The 20,973-nt window shown below is 34.7% G+C and overlaps 1 protein-coding gene across 4 annotated transcripts in view; it reads left to right on the top strand.

Annotated features, from left to right (window-relative positions):
- SCAPER (S-phase cyclin A associated protein in the ER) overlaps positions 1 to 20,973 on the top strand; it is a 423,604-nt gene that overhangs the window by 151,025 nt on the left and 251,606 nt on the right. For all 4 annotated transcript variants that reach the window (XM_010817116.3, XM_010817115.3, XM_059879316.1 and 1 more), the window contains exon 20: positions 363 to 470. In XM_010817116.3, the coding sequence (XP_010815418.2) occupies positions 363 to 470 (108 nt within the window). The remainder of the gene's footprint in view (positions 1 to 362; positions 471 to 20,973) is intronic.

The raw sequence follows: 20,973 nt of genomic DNA, 5'->3' as shown, positions 1-20,973 counted from the left end.
TGCTGCTCAAATGGATGTTTACCTAATGATACTAATGATATTTTAGCCTAATGATACCTAGGTCAATATTTTGGGATATTAGGACCACAAAAGTAAAGCAACATTTTTTGGTGCTGAGACTTGAACCTTTATAGTTAGAAGAAATGATATCCTGTTAAGGTTGGCTTTGATGACATGCCTTTTTTTATCATCTGTCTTCTAGAGGAGTCTTAGAATTGTATTCTAAAGAAAACATTTTTAAGACTAATGTATAAATTATAGAGCGATTGCAAGTTGTGTATAATATACTGGATAGAATGTGTAATATTTAAAATAAGATATAATTAAATGTTCATTACATTGCTTTTATATTATGCTTTTAGATCTCTTCAGAGGTGTATCTTTTTAGTCACATTAAAGGAAAAAAACACCAGCAAGCTGTGAGAGAAAATAGCAGCATCCAAGGGCGTGAACTTTCAGATGAAGAAGTGGTAAGCTTTACTTTGGTTCATTTACATGTTTTTATTGAGTACCTTCTATATTCTCTTCTACTGTGAAGAAATCCATGTTCATATGTATCTCTGTGATTATCTAAAGCTATATTTAGTAACTACTACAATATAATATGGGCTTCCCTAGTAGCTCAGTGTTAAAGAATCTGCCTGCCAATTCAGGAGACGTGGGTTTGATACCTGAGTTGGGAAGATTCCCTGGAGGTGGAAATGGCAACCCTTTCCAGTATTCTTACCTGGAAAATCCCATGGACAGAAGGAACCTGGCGGGCTATAGCCCATGGGGTCAGTAAACAACAACAATATAGTATACAAATATCTTTATTTTAGTATATATATTAATAAGAAACATAGAAGTAAGAACTTAATACTTTTTATATAATTTCAATACATAAACAGGTTTATGGATATATACACTGCTGCTAAGTTGCTTCAGTCGTGTCTGACTCTGTGCAACCCCATAGACGGCAGCCCACCAGGGATAGGCTCCCCTATCCCTGGGATTCTCCAGGCAAGACACTGGAGTGGGTTGCCATTTCCTTCTCCAATGCATGAAAGTGAAAAGTGAAAGTGAAGTCACTCAGTCGCATCCGACCCTCAGCGACCCCATGGACTGCAGCCTACCAGGCTCCCCCATCCATGGGATTTTCCAGGCAAGAGTACTGGAGTGGGGTGCCATTGTCTCCTCTGATATATACACTACCATGTGTGCAATAGATAGCTTAGTGGGAGCCTGCTATATAGCACTGGAAGGTCAACTTGGTGCTCTATGATGACCCAGAGGGGTGGGGTGGGGGTCAGGTGGGACAGAGGTTCATGAGGGAGGGGATATATGTATACATATAGTTGATTCACTTCGTTGTACAGCAGAAACTAACACAACATTGTAAAAAAATTATACTCCAATAAAAAAAGAAAAAGATTAATAAAAGGTTTATGATATTTTGATATTTTAATAATTTAAGAGTTGTTCAGTGATACTCTATGTTTCTTAGAAAATAGCTAACAATATAAAAAACATAGAAATTGATAATTTGGTATCAGTACAGTACATAGGGATTTTTGGAAATGCATTATTTATCTACCTATAATTACCGTTAACATGGAATTTAGATTTGTAGAAGTATTTTTATAAATATTTTAGTTCGACTGTTACTGAGATATGGATGATACTACTAATCTCTTAATTTGTTCGTTCTGTATGTACTAAGCAAATTTCTAAAGGTACCCAAAGATGAGAAATTCATGTTTTTCAGGTATCTCTTAAGACATCCAGGAAAGGTTATTATGATTCTGTGAGGGCAGTGCTTGTGTTAGGTGCTTAACTTAAAAAGTGAAAGTATGTGTTTAACTTTTTTGTTTTAATTATGGTATATATTAATAGAACACACAGATTTAAAGTGCATAACTCAATGAATTTTTACATTTGTTCCACTCATGTCAGCACATAAATTGTTCTTGAATCCTGGAAGGCTCCTTCATCCCCGTCCCAGTTGTGCCCCACCCGCCAAAGGTTAACTAGTCTCTGACTACCATCAGATAGTCTTACACTGTTCTTCAATTTCATATAAATGATGTCATACAGTATATACCTTTTGTGCTTGGGCTTCTTTAACTTATCCTTAAGCCTGTGAGATTGATCCCTAATGTTTATGTGAAGTGATAGATCATTCTCTCTTAGCAAGTGCCTTCCAGACAAAGACCTTCAGGAGCACATCTACCGTTGAGTAGAATTGGGTTTATTGATTTGTTACAGAAAGAGAAAGTGCACACCACGGGAAGTTGTAGAGTTTCTCAATAAGGTGTTGGAACGGACTTATAGGAATTGGGTTTTTGCTTAGGTGATTTGGATAGGGGAGAGCATTCAAAGACATGAGACTTTGCTCTGGATTGGATACTGTCAGGAAGCAGGGGTAATTTTGTGGGTTTTTTTTTTTTTAATATTTATTTATTTGGCTGTGTCTGGGTCTCAGTTGCATTGGAGAAGGAAATGGCAACCCACTCCAGTGTTCTTGCCTAGAGAATCCCAGGGACGGCGGAGCCTGGTGGGCTGCCGTCTATGGGGTCACACAGAGTTGGACACGACTGAAGCGACTTAGCAGCAGCAGCAGCAGCAGGTAGGAGGAACAGACCTGCTGTTTTCTAAGTTTCTGATATGACCAGTGTTTGAGGAGAAATTACACACGGTTAAATTGGTTCACTCCTTCTAAGGATTTTTGCCCCTTGAGTTCCAACTGTTTTGACAGCTCTAAACCAAATTCTGTCTCCTCAGCTCAGGACGACTGCCACTTTGAGCTTTCACTGTTCTCTCATGCCAAAAATTGGCATAAACACTTGGGGCAAAATCCAGAGTGAATGTGGCACTCACCTCCTGTGCTTCCCTCCTGTTTAGGGGTCATGGTCTCAAGTTCTGGCTGTGTTGGCTGTTTTTAATGCCTTCAAGTAGATCTTTTGCATATTATTTGCAACTTTTGGAGTTCACTGTGCCAGATCACTGTGGCTGAAATTGGAAGTCTTTAAATGTTTAATTTTTGTATATCCTTTGTTTGACATAATGCTTGTCGCATAGTAAGGCATTTAAGAAAAACTTATTGAAATAAGTTGAACTGTAAGGTTATACAGAATGGCTTTAAGTACCAACTAATAAAGGTGAAATAAAAAAAAATGAAACTAATCATCTATTTAGTTTACCAAAAATAATTTTTTACCTTTTACTCAAATTGGGTATTTTAGGTATTATGGATTTTTTTTTTTACTTGAATCATTCATGTGGTTGTCCCCATTCTCTACTTAACTTTGCTGTTTATAACTAGAGTCATGTGAATGTGTGTTCCACTTTTTAAAAAATCCTAAATTGTTTCGTTATTTATTTATTTATTTATTTTTGCTGTGCTGGGTCTTCTTTGCTGCATGGGCTTTTCTGTAGTTGCAGTAAGCGAGGGCTACCCTTATTGCAGTGCGGGCTTCTTATTGCAGGGGCTTCTCTTGGTGCAGCTTCTGGACTGTAGAGCACAGGCTCATTAGTTGTGGCACACGGGCTGAGTGCTTCCTGCCATGTGGGATCTTCCCGGGCGACGAATGGAATCCGTATCTCCTGCATTGGCAGGTGGATTCTTCAACACTGAGCCACCAGGGAAGCCCCATTAATTAAAATTTAATTAGTCTCTTTAAAGAAAATCTTCCACTTATAAAAATTATTTGTAACTAAGTTCTCTTAATAAAAAGGCTATTCTATTTAATTTACCAAAAAAAATCTAAAATTTTGTGCAGCACTGCTACTATGTAAACTGAAATCTAAATTTTATGTGTTTTTATCTCATTGAGAAAAATAGAGAAGGAAGGGATATTTAATTCACACATTTACTTTGGAAGAAAAATATATAGTATTGTATAACTTTTGTAGCTACTACAGCATAGTTTGATGTTTAGCTGTTGTGGTTTGAGGTTGGATTGAGATATTCATTTTGTGTACTGTTTCAGTTTAGAAGTATTACATTTTCTTTAAGTTTTCACTTCATTCATGTAGTTATTTTTGGTAATAGCCCCCTTTTCCTCAAACCAAGCGTGCATATGAGTTTACATGATATATAAAGGCCATTTTATACTTACTCATACACACATTTCATTTTTAATCAGTGAGGGTAACTATAGTAAACATACTTGTTCTACTTAAAGTTATTGCTTGTCATCTGTGATGTCTTTATATTATATACACCTTATCTGTGACCCTTCTTCTTTGACATATAAGATTTTATTTATACCACCTCTGACCTAATAAAATTGGACCTTTGACCTTATGCACTTGACATATCAGATAACTTACTCTTGATCTCTGACACATTTTGTTTTAAGCCTGTTAAACATAATAGGTAGCTGCCCAGCAAGAAAGGCTTAATGTTTGGGGTTTTTATTGTAATTTGACCAGGAAATTTTTCTTACGTTTCTTGAGACGTCACAAAAAAAGCTACTATATGTTCAATTTTTTTCTCTTTCATCATCTTAGATCCAAATGTTTAAAGAACGTGATTTCTAAAGGACAAAGAAACTGGTACTAGTTTAAATATATTCTAAAATTTAATTTTTTTAACACAGTACTAGAGAAATAGTAAAATATTAGTTTTAATAAAACTCTGATTTCTTTTGTAGTCCTGTTTTCACATTCTCTGAAGAAGCTGATAGTGGTTTTCACAGGACTTATATAAAGTACATTTAATTCCTTTACAGAATTATTACAGAGTGAAATTAAAAAGATTTTAAAACTTTTTTTAATTTTTGTATTTCAGTATTTGTGAGACTCCTTGGCTTTAAAAGCATATAAATTACACTTGTTTGTCAACTCATGTATTCACATACAGAGACAATAATAGTTTATTTTCATTTAATTAATGGAAAATATGAAAAGAACTTTTATGAAGGATCTTAATTATCATTTATTGGATGTTTACAATCAAGTGTGATTTTACTATTCCTAAATTAGTATTTCTGCTTGGTAAACTATACTAGATAGGTGATTGAATGAACATTTTAGGTAGTGAAAATAGAAAGATATCATTGTATTTAGTGGAATATAAGCCAGTCTCTTTGGCTCCAGTGTGCCCATGATTGATGTGGAAGATGAAGTAGATGTCTCCCAGAATTGATGGCAGTCTGAGAAATAATAGTAAATGCTTGTGTTTCTACAAAGCACAAGTACTTGCTATTACCTCTTTTTATAATCATGTTTAGGAAAACATCTTCTGCCCTTCAACAGCAAATCAAGTCAAATTTAAAAACCTACAACTCATTTAGAAAGGACCTTCATTTTCCCCCTATACCTCAATAAGTACAATTATGTTTGAGAAACAATGTAAAAAGCATCTACTGTTTCTTATAGGACATAGTTTCCATTGCTTTCATTTTCTCTTTACTAGAATGGGAAATTTTTTATAGTTGTTTATGTATATAATTCACACATACAAATAGCTGATTGTTAATGTGTGTATTTCTTCTAACTTTTAGAAGTCTTACGTTAGTAAATTCACTCCCATTAATACCTGATATGTGCAGGGAATACGTAGCTAGCTATAGCTGATTCAGTCTTCATTGATTCAAGGAAGACATTTTAAGCAGACAATCAATTTGTTTAAATCTTAGTTTGATCCAGTAATTTAAATAGTTTCCATAGTTAGTACCCAGCTTCTTTTATAACAATCCTCAGTCCCCATCCTCTTGCTTGTCTCCTTAAAATGGCATCTGTGCATATCAGAGTAAGAGTATGGCTTATGTAACCCCATGTTAGGAGAAAAGTTGGGATCTTACTACATCGTATCTTCTCTTTTCTGATTTCCAGTATGAGTTCCTAGTTTACCTGGTTACTTAGTGTACTCACGGCCACGGATCCTAAAAGGTAGCTAGTGAATTGCTGATCTTTTCTTTCCTCTTGGACATGGGTGGAGCATGAGCCATTTATTTGTCTCTTGCTGATCAGCAAGAGACACCCCTGAGGTCGCTCTGCCTTCGTTTTTCTGAGTCTTTACCGTAGCCTCCATTCTGGCCCATAGCATGCCTACTGGCTTCTACCACCTAAGAACTGAGGGCATTTGGGGAAAGCTTTTATTTTAATCAACACCTAATTAGGTTTTTTATCTGAAATTCTGTGGCCAGTGGTTTAGTTCCAAAGTAGTTATTCATAGAGGAGCAGGGAATGCCTATCTATCTCTGATCAAAGTTACTGTGTTTTAGTAATAATTATTCTGTCAACTTGGCTTCTCTTGCACTTGGCAGAGTAGGCACATCTGCAGTATCAGAAAAATCACAAAGCTATAAAACAGAATTTTCACAGTCCTGTAATTTAGTTCTCTCTCTCAAAAAATATTTTTTTAAGTTATGAAGTATTTTAGCATCAGAAAGTAATGTAGTAAACCTCATATTCCTGCTTCCTAGATAATAGCACCTCTTTTTTTTCTTTATATTTGGAAGTATAGGGGAAAACATGAGAGTCAAAGTGTGGTGGTAGTTCCAGGTTCAGGAATAGAGCTTAAATCCTCATGTCCCACAATGAAAAGTCAAGAGCCAATCCTAAATTGAAAAATGTAGAAATAGCAACAGAAAATATATTAGTATAAAAGAAAAAAGATAAACTAATGAGCTAAAATCTTTGCCTCTGGATTTGAGAAAGAAGTGGAGAAACCAGTAGGAAATTACTTTCTTTGAACTACTGACTGTGTTAATTATGTGTATTGGGTAACTTTGATAAAAGGAAAAGCATTTTAAAAAATTAAAGAAGAAATAGAACAACAGAGATGTGTTCATGTTGCTCAGGATACATTTTTGTTATTTTGGTTCAAGATTAAAATTAGATAAATGAATGTGTCCATAAGAGACCACGATAGTGAAGTTGAATATTTTGGCAACTTACATCCTTAGATCTTTATTCTTTTAAATTGTTGCAATAACGTTTGATGCCATTATAATAAAAGGAAAATACTGGATTCCATTTAGTGCCACTTTGAGATTTGGTCAGGTAGGCGATGTATTCTTAATTTCAGGTTGTCTTTTTAGCTTTTTCGGTATTGTAGAACAAATGAATTAAAGCATGTATAATTGACTTTTGCTAGGGTTTCATCTCGGAGAAGGCAGTGGCACCCCACTCCAGTATTCTTGCTTGGAAAATCCCGTGGACGGAGGAGCCTGCTAGGCTGCAATCCACGGGGTCGCTAAGAGTCGGACATGACTGAGCGACTTCACTTTTCACTTTTCACTTTCATGCATTGGAGAAGGAAATGGCAACCCACTCCAGTGTTCTTGCCTGGAGAATCCCAGGGACGGGGAAGCCTGGTGGGCTGCCATCTATGGGGTCGCACAGAGTCGGACACGACTGAAGTGACTTAGAATAGCAGGGTTTCATCTATTCTAACCATACTATAAGATTTGAGGTACAAAGTAACCTTAGATTTATGCCAGTAACTAGTTCAGTGACTTGGCATTTTATGCTGAATAAAATTAAGACTTTAAAGAAAAATTCTGTTTATTTTCTGATTTGGAGGTTTTTTTTTTTTTTTTTTTAAAAACAATTTGTAAGTTGTCATAAATGGCTCTTATCAAGGTAAAGAAGTTCCCTGGTTTTGTAAGATATTAAAAAATAAGTAGGCATTAATTTTTATTGAAAAATTTTCTTGATCTTTTGGAAAGGTCACATTTTCCTTTAATTTTTTTGATGAGATATATTACAGTAATGACTTTTCTGATACTAAGCTTACTTGGTCTTGATTTAAAAATATATAGTTGAATTTGTTTTGCAGATATTTAATTTAGATTTTCCTTTCTCAAGATTATATTAGCTTCATAATATAAACTGGCTAGTTTTTCCTATTGCTTCTTTTTTTTTTTTTTACTCCAGGATACGTTGCATAAAATAGAAATAATCTTTATTTGAAGTCTTTGTTTACTTTTGACTGGATAGAGATTTGCCGTTTTAAGGTTTTTTTCTCCAAAGAATTGAGTAGATATCATTTGCTGTCTTTTCCTTCTCCTCTTACTGTGGTCAGTTTGTTCTTCATTATTCTTTTTTCAAAATTGCCTTGGTTTTCCCTTCACTTTTCAATTTCTACATGACCTTTGCTGTTAACTTGTTAAGAACATCCTGTTTGTGTTTTAATTAAGATTGAATCAAGGTAAGAGTAAACATCTTTTAAATATTCTTTCTAAGAAATTCCCTTGTGGTGCAGTGGTTAAAATTTCACCTTCCAATGCAAGGGGCATAGGTTGGATCGCTGGTCATGGAGCTAGAATCCCACATGCCTCATGGCCAAAAAATTAAAACATAAAACAGAAACAATATTGTAACAAACTCAATACTTTTAGAAATTCTTTCTTTCCATCCAGCCACATGTTTGTCTACTCATCTATTATATTTGTATGTATGTATCATTTAATATTTTGGCCACCTGATGCAAAGAACTGACTCATTGAAAAGACCCTGATGCTGGGAAAGATTGAAGACAGGAGAAAGGGATGCCAGAGGATGAGATGGTTAGATGGCATCACCGACTTGATGGACATGAGTTTGAGCAAGCTCTGGGAGTTGGTGATGGACAGGGAAGCCTAGCGTGCTGCAGTCCATGGGGTCACAAAGAGTTGGACATGACTGAGAAACTGAATTGAACTGATCATTTAGTAAAGTACATAGTTTTCTTTATTTAAGCCTTAAGCTTTCTTGCTGGGCTTATTTTGTTTCTAAATAATTACTGAAATTTACAAGTATTTTGAATTTCAGTTCTTCTTTTAAAAAGAATATTTTTTTCTCTTTGGAGATATATATATATATATATATATATATATATAATTTATTCATTGTTATGAAAATAGTCCTACTTTTTTTTTAAATTTAATTTTATTTTTTAACTTTATAATATTGTATTGGTTTTGCCATATATCAAAATGAATCCGCCACAGGTATACATGCGTTCCCCATCCTGAACCCTCCTCCCTCCTCCCTCCCCGTACCATCCCTCTGGGTCGTCCCAGTGCACTAGCCCCAAGCATCCAATATCGTGCATCGAACCTGGACTGGCGACTCGTTTCATATATGGTATTATACATGTTTCAATGCCATTCTCCCAAATCATCCCACCCTCTCCCTCTCCCACAGAGTCCAAAAGACTGTTCTATACATCAGTGTCTCTTTTGCTGTCTCGTATACACGGTTATAACCTGTTTTTTTTTGCTCATTAATACCCTTTTCTCAAAAATGAAGACTGCCAGTATGCTATTATTATTTATTCATGCTTCCTTGTATTCTTAAAGTCAATATTTGCAATATATGTATCCTGGAGTTTACTATCATGGTCGTAATTATTTATACATTTTTCATCTTACTGATCAATTATACCTTTAAAGAATATCAAACATCCCTATTTATTATTTAATGCTTCCTAGATTTTTTTTTTTGGTATCATCTTTTTATGGCAAACCAAGTTTTGGTTAGGTTTTTGATGTCCTTATATATTCTTCCTCTTCCCTCCCCTTTACAGTTTTATTTTTGCATCTAGATCTATTACTAAAAAAATACGCTTTTATTTTAGTAGTTTTTGGCTCTATAAAAAAGTACCATGCTGTATGTTATTTCTTTGGACTTAACTCTTTTGTATTCAATATTATAGATTAATACAAATTGGGAATTTCCTGCTGTTTTAAGGCACTTTGAGGTATAACTGTTATACCTTAAAATGCACTTACTTTAAGTTTACAGTTCAGTAACTTTGGGCATATTCATAACCCGTGATCAAAATAGTAAACATAATAGTCGCCTCAAAAAGTGGCATCATGTGCTATATCTTTCCTGATTTTCTGCCTACTTCTGTTCTGTCAATTTTTGAGAGAGGGATATGGACTCTTCTAATTGTTACTTTTGCCATTTCTTTTGACAGTTCAATCGGTTTTTGCTTCATGTAGTTCAAAGCTTTGTTATTAGGTTCATAAATGTTAATCATTGTTATGTCCAGTTGATTAATTGACCCCTTTTTATTATCAAATGACCTTTATTTCTAATAATACTCTTTGCTACCTTGTGTAATATTAGCATAGCCATTCCAGCTTTCTTTCTTATGCAGTGTTAAGTAGTATATTCTTTTCTATCTTTTTACTGTAACCAAATATTTATATTTTTGCATGCATCCTTTTGTTAAACATTTTAAAGTTAATAGACATAAAGAAAATGTTTATTCTGGTGCCATTGGCTATGATATGACGCTGCCTACTCTCTTAAGCCCTTGTCACCCCAGGCTGTGAAAATCACTCAACTGGGAGGTCTGATGCTATGAACATTGTCTCTGATTTTGTATTGAAAGGGTGGTGTTATTTGTGTTCAATGGTAATATTGTTACTAGAATATTATTGAAATGATTTCTAAGGATGAGGCTTGGTACTATGTATGTGAAACCTTAGAATTCTGCAAAGACATCTTTCATTATAATCCTTGGTTCAATACAACTAAACCATTCTCTGCTGTAGTATTGAGCTCAGACCTCTCCCCATCTTCACAGCATGATAAATTAATAAGCTTGTTGAACTCTGGGCTTTTCTTTGAGTCATCTGTTAAACCTCAGATTAGATCAGAAAGGAACATCAGAATCTGAAAAAGAAGTCTTTACCTCATTCATCATCTCCACCTACCGGAAAACTGATGGAGTATTTGTAATTGTCACTGAGTGGCAGGGGGACAGATGGTGGACTATCATTCTATCACAAGATGGCCTTTTCTCTTTTACATGGTGTCTGTTTCACAGTATTTCATTAGCTTCATTTTCTCATCCGTCACTTCAAACAATATAATACATAGATTGTAGTAGATAAAATCATAAGTGTATCCTACACCTGTAGAAAGGGACCTGGGAAGAGTTGAATCTTTTGTATTATTAAAATAGCCTATCAAGTTTTATACGTTGACACTGTTGAATGTGTTTAATTTTTCAAAATGGTGCTGCCACAAAGGGCATTTTTTTTATTTTTTTAAAAAAGGCATTACATTTTAGATTTTCTTAAATTTACTGTTTGACTAAATTTAAAATTTTATTTAAATATAATGGGACTCTCAAACTGCTTTTTAAAGCATTTCTTCAGCACCTGCTTGTGTACTCTGCACTAGTCCAGGTGCCAGGGAAGCAGAGATAAATGTCACTTGAGCCTATCTCTTCATTTTGTGTTATCTCTGATAAATTTCATAGTTTCATGAATCTCTAAACACACTTATTTAAATATGAGTGAACTAATTCTTATATATGGTGCTTTCAGTTTTGAATAGTGTTTGGATGATAATGATAGACATTTTGGTATTGCTAGTGCCATCCAACAGGTCAGTAATTATAAATCAGCTTTCCTCTGAAATCTCTCTGGGGGATAACCTGCTGGGATGGCTTTATAGAAGAGTGTTATAAGCCAAAATAATAGTTTGCTATAGATTCTTTCGGAGAAGGCAATGGCAACCCACTCCTCAATCTTATTCATAGTAAAACTCTGGCTCTTTAACGTAAGCTGTTAGCATAAGCCCTTGGCACACTTCATATTGAATTAATGTTAATAAACTAAATGATGGGCTTCCCTGATGGCTCAGACGGTGAAGAATCTGCATACAATGCAGAAGACCCTTGTTCAGTCCTTAGGTCGAGAAGATCCCCTGGAGAAGGGAATGGCAATCCTCTCCAGTATTCTTGCCTGGAGAATCCCATGGACAGAGGAGTCTGGCTGGCTACGGTCCACAGGGTTGCAAAGAGTTGGACACAACTGAGTGACTGATGCTTTCACTTTCTCACTTTCAAACTAAATATTAATGAGCTAACCTATCATTTATTATTTTCAATATACTATGTCTGTGAGGGTGGTATTCAAGATATATGGTAAAGTGCTGTCTAAAAATGCCATGTTGTTTGTAGTTGAGTATGTTTTTATTCCTTCCCTTCTTTCAGCTGCTTCTCCTTTTCCTCCTGATTTTCCTTCTTCTTCTTCCCTTCCCAAATACCTTCATTTCCCCAGTCTGCCATCTCTTCTTCACCTCTCATTTTTCTTACCATCATTCTCTAAAGAAGCAAGAAACCAAGTTCCTACCCTCCAGGCCCCCACACTTGCCCAGTTTTTGTAGAAGACAGTGAGGAAATATTGTAAAATGCCTCGTATTTATCTTACTTGTTGTCCCAGGCAGGCTTAAAAGAGTGGAGTGCCTCATAATATTTTAAGAATTTAAAAGAAAACATTATTTGTTTCTGAAATTGATTAATATCATTGGATTTTAGATTACAAAGTTGAGAAAGTACAGGATGAGGTTGAGAGAAAAATGTTTTTCCAAACAAAATGTTGAAAACCCTTGCATTAATTTCTCATGTATTTAGATTTGTAACTTGGCATCCACCCTGCTCTTTTCTTAATTCCCATCCTGCTCTTGCAAGTAAACTTTTGGCTCCAGAGAAATATGCCTTTTGAGCATGACATTGGATTTCTATAAAGGAACAGCTTTGATTTTTAAGTTAAAATACATTTGTATTACTGTAATGAAACTGTGGTTCTTTTTATTCAGAGAAGACATATTTAAATCTTTTGATCTAGAAAGAGTAATATCCTTAAAAATTCTCAGTTCTATATTACAATATTTTTAAATAATGGGAAGCAAGTTGTTTTCTTCAATGTAGCATATTTTATGAAATGTGTTTATTGTGAGGTGTAACATTTGAGAGAGCTCTGAAAATTATAGTTTAATAAAATCCTATGTGTGTCATTTATATTTTCTTGCTCATCAACTATTTTTAGAACTTTGACATTGTTTCCCAAAGATCATGAACCTATCTATAGCTTAATTTTTTCCTGTCTCTTTTAAAAAATAAAGAACCTTCAGGAGGAGTCTGATAAAATATCAAGGTCATAAACTTCATTATGAATTATTTCGTTGAATATAGTAAATTATGTTAGAAAGGCCAGTGCTTTGGTCTAGTATGCCATAAAAGGTAATTAAAAGAATAAGAAGGATATAAACTTTGATGAGATCATCTGTATAGGTATTAGTTTCCTTATATACATTACTAATATTTCATATTACAGTAATGTTTAAATAAGATGTAATGTTTAAACAATTATGACTTTAAAACTAAATTTAAATGTGTGTGTGTGTGTGTGTGGAGTTAGCCATACTTAATTAGATTTTGGACTTGAGACATTGATTTATTTTATTTTATTATTTTTTTAAGTGGAGTGTAATTGCTTTACAGTGTTGTGTTTCTGCTGTACAACAAAGTGAATCAACTATACATATACGTTGATTTTTAGAATGTTAGAAAATGGGGGGCTTTAGAATTTTTTGTCTAATGCTTTTATTTTACTAGTGAGGAAACTGAGGCTCAGAGAAGGGACTTAGCCATGAGTTGTAGAATTCATCCTGGTATAGTTCTCTTGACTCACAGTTTAGTGGTGTTTCCATGGCACCAATTTGCTTTTCTGTTCCTAAGGAAAAACAGTGTCTCTTACTAATGAATATGTAGAATTAGCAGTGTCAAATAGAATGGCCAGTGAAGACTGATTTCTGACTTGTTAGTAGAGTAGTACTTGCACTGACCAGGATTCCATAAGGGTAGAAGTTGTGTTTTTTTTTAATTCTTACAAGAAAGAAGACTATACAGAGGCCTTCAGATGATTTTTGGTCCTGATAATTCATATTTTGGAAGTGAGTCATAGACACATTTGAGACACACTGCATCCCAAAGTGTATACTTTGCTTTTCCTTGTGCCTGTGGTGTAGTAATTAGGATTGTGAGTAGACACCAAAAGATGAGTGTATTTTTACATAGTTATATCTGTTCTTTCTGAGGTACAAATGAGCCTGTAGAAACTGTAACCTTATACAAATCAATCCTCTTTAAATAACTTGCTTTTTCCTTACATTTCCTTATAATCATTAATTTTACAGTGATTAAAATATTAATATACGTCAATTGTGGAAAATTTAAGAAAAACTGAGGTTTGCCTACTGTTAATATGTTGATCTAATTTTCTTCTCTTTACCTGTGAATATCTTAAACACTTGCTTATATAGAAACTACCTTACAAGGATTAAAATTTGAATTTTTATTTACCATTACAAGTGCTTAAAACTAATCTAACCTTTCTAGTACCATATTAATGCATGTGCCATAATTTAGGTAATCCGTTCCCTACTGCTGATATTTTGTTGTAAATCTCACTGCAATGAATATATTTGTAGAGAAATATTGTTGTACCTTGATATTTCCTTATGGTAATTTTATGGAAGTAAGTTATTCAAAGTTTATTTTTTTACTGAGCATTTTATTAAATATTAAGTAGACTGGACTGTGAAACAGTTTGGTTGTTCATATTAGAATGGGGGCAGGAATATCAATCTCTTAAAAGCTCAATTTTCAGATGACCATAAGTATAGATAACTTTAAGCAAGCAATATTTCAGGTAAAAGGAGATGAAATTGCTGTATTTGTCTTGTCTTAGCCAGTTTCTTGGGATTTTAAGAAAGGATGTCAATAAGGATTATTTTTTTTACAGGATATTGTCTCCTTCTGTCATTAAAATAGATGTCAAACTGGGAGTCCACTCTCTTCAGCAATTGAGTAGTGCACAAACATGTAAATTTCATTATGAGACTAGTTCTTGGACGCTTTAGAGATAAGAATATTGTGATTTCATTTACTACTATTGGCAAGCCAAACATATAATTTTAAAAGTAATTTGTGTAAATTATTTTTCCTTACAAGATTTTCTAAACTGATGGAGAATTTTCTAAACTGGTGAAGAATTTAAAACACTTATAATTATAGACAGAATAAGATGACAAACCTCCATGTACTCATCACTCAGCCCTAATACTGATAAACTCATGATGCATCCTGCCTTATTGAACTTTTCCAATCCCTTTGCACAAATACTATTTTGACATCAGCTCTAAATATCATCTCATAAGAGCTATTTTAAAATGATTTACTTTCTACTTACACATTTACTATAAATGAGAAAATTAAAAACGCATCAATCATCTAGTGACAGGTTTTAGTATTTTGCCTTATTTTCTTATAGTCATTTTATGTACACATGCATACACGTATAAAAATGCAAAGCTATAAACATAATTAATATAAATTTTAGTACATAATTGCATTAATTGGGAAAGACAAAAGATTAACCTGCTTTAATAGTGACAAAAATACAATGATTTTTTTTTAAACATAGATCTTTATTCCTCACAATGGAGTCCTGAGGTAAGCAGTTCTAAGTGGTCAGGGTGGCTTTATGCCATGTGGTTTTTTCAGTTATCCTCTGTTGCTATCATCCCCTAATATAGTTCTAATATTCAGGGCTATGTTAACAGGCCCTTTTGTGTTCCAGTTTGCAGAAGGGGAAGAAAGTGAATGGGTCTTCAAACATTAAACATGTATGCATAGTCCATTGGTGAGAATTCAGTCACATGGCTACCACTAGCTACCAGAAGATTGGGTGGGACTTCCCTGGTGGTCAGTGGTTAAGACCTTGCCTTCCAGTGCAGGGGGTGCAGGCTTGATCCCTGGTCAGGGAGCTAAGATCCCGCATGCCTCATGGCCAAAAAACCAAAACATAGAAACAGTGTTGTGACAAATTCAATAAAAGACTTTAAAAATGGTCCATATAAAAAAAAATCTTAAAACAAAGAAGAATTGGGAAATCTCGTCCCTAGCAGAAGAATTATGTGACTTGCTAAAGCTTTGTTACTGTGCAGTGTGTAGTAATTTCTCTATACTGTCTATTGGCTGCTCACAGGCAGGCAAATCCAGAGACGTGATCAAACTAGGCATTCAGCCCATTTGGAAAAACTGTATTTGGTGTGAGTTCTTTCATCAAGATGAGCATAATGTCTCATAGACTTTCTTTTTTGTGGTACTGACATAATAGCTTTTGATTTTAATGGATACCTAAATCCGTTAATTCATAAATATGGGGCTATTCAAATTCTACATTTCACTTTCACTTATTATTTGGAATACATTTATAAAGATATTCTTTCCCTCATCTACTATTTGATTACTGATTAGTAGGTTAAATTTTTTTATTTTTACCTGTTTCCAGTATAATGAGTTTCCTATTATCCTCCAAATGTGTCCACAATTAGTTATTTTAAAATATATATCATTATAAACTCTGGAATTATTGATGGCTTTCCCTCATTGAAAATTTTTCTTTTTTTTAAAGCTCAAATTATGCTATCTGTTGGTCAGTGGGAGCCTCTTAGAGTTTGCTCTCAAGTTCTTTTGACATAAGCCTGGTAGAATTTGTTAGTTACCTTGCTACTTGATATGGCAAGACGTTTAGTTTATAGTTAGCTGTTTCATTAAGATGTCTTGATTACTTTTACTGTGAAATGATATTTCAAGAGCATAAAATATATGTGATGTGTTTGTGAGTATGTTATACACAAGCATACACACACATGCATGCATGCGTGAATGTGTACTAAGTCACTTCAGTCATGTCTGACTCTTTGCGACCCCATGGACTGTAGCCTGTGAGGCTCCTCTGTCTGTGGGATTCTCCAGGCAAGAATATGGGTTGCCATGCTCTCCTCCAGATAAACATACATACATATGTGTATATAACATGCGGTTTGGAACCCAAGAAGAGAGAATGTGTCACTGCTTTCCACTTTGCCCCTTTTTGTTTGCCATGAAGTGATGGGACTGGATGCCATGATCATAGTTTTTGAATGTTGAGTTTTAAGCCGGCTTTTTCACTCTCTTCTTTCACCTTTATCAAGAGGCTTTTTAGTTCCTCTTCACTTTCTGCCATGAGGGGGGTATCATTTGTATATCTGAGGTTGTTGATATTTCTCCTAGCAATCTTAACTCCAGTTTGTGCTTCATCCAGTCCAACATTTCGCATGATGTACTCTGCATATAAGTTAAATAAACAGGGTGACAATATACAGCCTTAACATACTCCTTTCCCAATTTTGAACCAGTCCGTTGTTCTATGTCCAGTTCTAACTGTTGTTTCCTGACCTGCATACAGGTTTCTCAGGAGAAATGCTCATAATCTCCTTTACTTCATCCGACATTATGTACACAGCAATCTTAGAATAACATTACTAATAATCCTACTGCCAATGTTAATTACTGAGAACAGGTTAAAATTCTTTTCATGTTTTCCCCATTCTCATCTTTTTTATTAGTAAGTCTATGAAAAAAGTCTGACATACAACCATTTTACAACTATATTTCCTTAGCTTTTAATCACTAGTTTAGTCTTAGTTCTGTAAGTATATATGAAATATTTACCACTAGTCCTCATGTCTCTGTCTTTATAGTCATGTTGATTTTCTGAGGCTTGTTCTATAGTAGATTCTTCAGGAAGGTCTTATGAAAATAATATTCCCTTTAGATTTTTTTAATGTTAATAACAATTTATCTGTGCTTTCTATACTTGAAAGCTGGTTTTACTGGGTATAAAATCCTCAGTTCACATTTCTTCCTTTGACAATTCTAAATAAATTTATAGTAGTCCCCTCCCAACCTTGGAGGATATATTCCAAGACCGCAGTCCAGTGGATGTCTGAAACCATGGATAGTACTGAATACTATATATACAGTTAATCCTTGAACAAGACATATTATCATTATGTGAGTCCACTTATACGTGGATTATTTTCAATAAATACAGTACTGCATGATTGTGGCTGGTTGCATCTGTGAACATGAAAGGCCAACTGTGAGATTATGTGTAGACTTTTGACTGTGTGGGGATCAGCGTCTCTAACTCCCATATTTTTTAAAGGTCAGCTGTATTGTCTTTTTCCTGTGTATAAATACCCATGATAAAGTGTAATTCATAAATTAGGCAAGTTAGAGAATATTGAAATTGCCAATGTCACTATTCTTATGCTTAGAAGTCATTTTTAAATAAAATAGGATTACTTGAACCTGAGCACTGCCATACTACAATCCACGTGATAACCTAGATGGGTACTATGTGACTAACGGGTGAGCAGCATATATAGCGTGGAAACACTGGAAGGGGAAGGTTTACATCCAGGCCATGTAGTGGGGTAGTGTATGTTTTCATCACACTTCCCAGAACAGTACCCAATTTAAAACTTATGAGTTTATTTCTGGAATTTTCCATTTAATATTTTTAGACCATGGTTGACCACAGGTAATTAAAACCACAGAAAGTGAAACCAAGGATAAGAGGAAACTAGTATACTTCATTTTGTTCTGGCATAAAATATTGCTGTCAAAAGGCCTGATGATAATCTAACTTTTTTATAGATTTTATTTTTAGAAATTATAATATTATATGTTTTGCTATTAGCCACTCTGGGTCAGTATTTTCAGATATGTGGTGTACTCTTTCAACATTCAGTTATATTCTTTATTAGGAAAGTTTTCTTGAATTATATTATAGTTCTTAACATTTGATTTGTTCCCTTGTTTTGGTTTTCTTTTTCAAGTGCTCCTGTTTGCTGTATCTTTGTCTATCTTTTGTATTTCCACTTACTCTCAAATCATTTTTATTTCTTTTAAGTATTTTTCTCCCTTTTGTATTTTTAGTTGTCTGAGGAATTATTTGTTGTGTTTATTCACTCTTTTGTCTTCTAGTTTATCTTCATTTCTTAAATGATATATTTTCTTTTGCCATCTTCACTGAGTTTTGTAACTTAAATTCTGAATCTTTGAGATGGTGGTATGTGTTAGAACATTTTTTATATTTGTTTTAGCTTATTTTGAAATAGAAGGTTACATATTCATCTTTTCTGTGTATTTTTTTTTTGGGGGGGGGTGTTTTCATTGTTTGTAGTGTTGCTATTCTACTTATTTGTTTTTCTTTTAATAATTTTGTCATTTGGTCTTGATACCTTTGTCTTGCTTATTTTTAGTGGAATTTGTAATGAGTTACGATTCAGGGTACCTATTCTAACTTCTTAGACCTCCTTCTATTGTTTTTGTAAAAAATATAGTGACTTGCTTTCTAAAATTCCCTAGTTCTGTTACCTGTTCTGTTTGTATCCAGGCATTTCCTCCCTTTGTTTCTGTTATCCCTAGTTTGCTTAAATTCCTTCTTTAGCAGTTTTCTTTGTGGCTCAGCTTTGAGAGGTCATAGGGCTTGGCCTGGGCTTCCCAGGTGGCACTAGTGGTAAAGAACCCACCTGCCAATGCAGGAGACCTAAGAGATGCTGGTTCGATCCCTGGCTCGGGAAGATTCCCGGGAGGAGGGCATGGCCACCCACTCCAGTATTCTTGCCTGGAGAATCCTCATGGACAGAGGAGCCTGCTGACCTACAGTCCATGGGGTCACAAAGAGTTGGACACGACTGAGCGACTGAGCAGGGCTTAGCTCGGTCACAGACTTCTGACCTTCTTAATGCAGGCACCTTTTACTCACCTGCCATTTCAGTGGTCAAACCTCTCTCAGTTTTAGATGCTGTTCTCAGATTGGTCTGTTGAACTCTGCAGTGAAAAATGATTTCCTTTTTAGAGTTCTGTTCTCAGGTTCATTATTCAGTCTGACTGTTTTCCTCTGACTTCTCCTTCAGAGACGCTGAAACCCTGCTGACCTGTTGGGAGTTTGTCATCACCCACTCCTACTTGGAGGCTGTGGGGATACCTTGTCACTTACTTGTTGTAAATATTTTCTATGGGTTTTGATTTTGCTGTCCAGTTGCTCTTTCTGTTTTATATGGTGATTCAAAGAGAATCCATAACTTTATTACCACTGCCTTCATCTTCTCAGAATCCTCATTGTAAGTGTTTTAATGGCTAATACTTCACAAGTAGAAATGCATTATAATTTTCTAAACCACTTCTCAGTGTTGAAAACCTCCTTTGTGCATGTTCTCCCTCTTCAGAAACCATCTCAAAACCTTCCTGTGTAGTCTTCATGGTTTTAATGGAAAAATAACAATTAATTATCCTGTGTCACATCCAACAGTGCATCATCAAAAGGCAGTCTCTTTCTTACAGAAAGTGAAAACATAGTGCAACCCACTAGAGGCAAATCTATGAAACCTGGAAAATTAGAAAAGAGACATACTTTAAGTCACGTAAGACAAAATACAAACAAATGGTTAAGCATATTAATAAAAGTTTTTCAGCTAACAAATTGACCAATTTACAAAACGAAACAGAAATACTAGGTACTGGCAAACCACTTGTGGTGACTTACTCTCATTTTGGTTGTTTTGGAATACATATGAAAAGCCTTAAAAATGTGTGTAATCTGTAGCCCAGAAATTTCAGTTCTATGCTTTGATCATAAAGGAATAATTTAAATTGTTTTAATGCCTATTTATTTGGCCACATCAGATCTTAGTTGCGGCATATGGGTGCTCAGGAGTTGTGGCATGTGGGCTCCCCAGCTGCTGTGTGCCGGCTTAGCTGCCCGGCGGCATGTGGGATCTTTTCCCAGCCAGGGATCACACCCATGTTCCCTCCGTTGCAAGGTGGATTCTTAAGCAGTGGACCACCAAGGAAGTCCCTAGAAGTTTAGCTGTATTTGTTTCCCTAGTATTTATCATATTGAAAATAAAAATTCAAATGTTTAACAAAAAAGCACTTAGTAAAATTAAGTATACTGTAAATAATCAGTAGATTATGTTATAGAACATTATTTCATGGAATGAATATATTTGCAATATTAAATTTAAAAAACAGATTGTAAAATAGAATAAAAATGTCTGGATGATTACTCAATTATTTTTAGGTATTAAAATTATAGGAGATTTTTATTTCTTAATTTTATTTATATTTTTTATAATTAACATGGTTGTATTTTTTAAATTAATTAATTAATTTTAATTGGAGGCTGATTACTTTACAGTATTGTGGTGGTTTTTGCCATACATCCATATGAATCAGCCACGGGTGTACATATGTCCCCCCATCCTGAACTCCCCTCCCTCCTCCCTCCCCACCCCATCCCTCTGGGTTGTCCCCAAGTACCGGCTTTGAGCGCCCTGCTTCATATACATCAA

Source organism: Bos taurus, chromosome 21, assembly GCF_002263795.3.
Source record: "Bos taurus isolate L1 Dominette 01449 registration number 42190680 breed Hereford chromosome 21, ARS-UCD2.0, whole genome shotgun sequence".
NCBI lineage: Eukaryota > Metazoa > Chordata > Mammalia > Artiodactyla > Bovidae > Bos > Bos taurus.
This window is presented reverse-complemented; position numbering and strand designations above follow the sequence as displayed.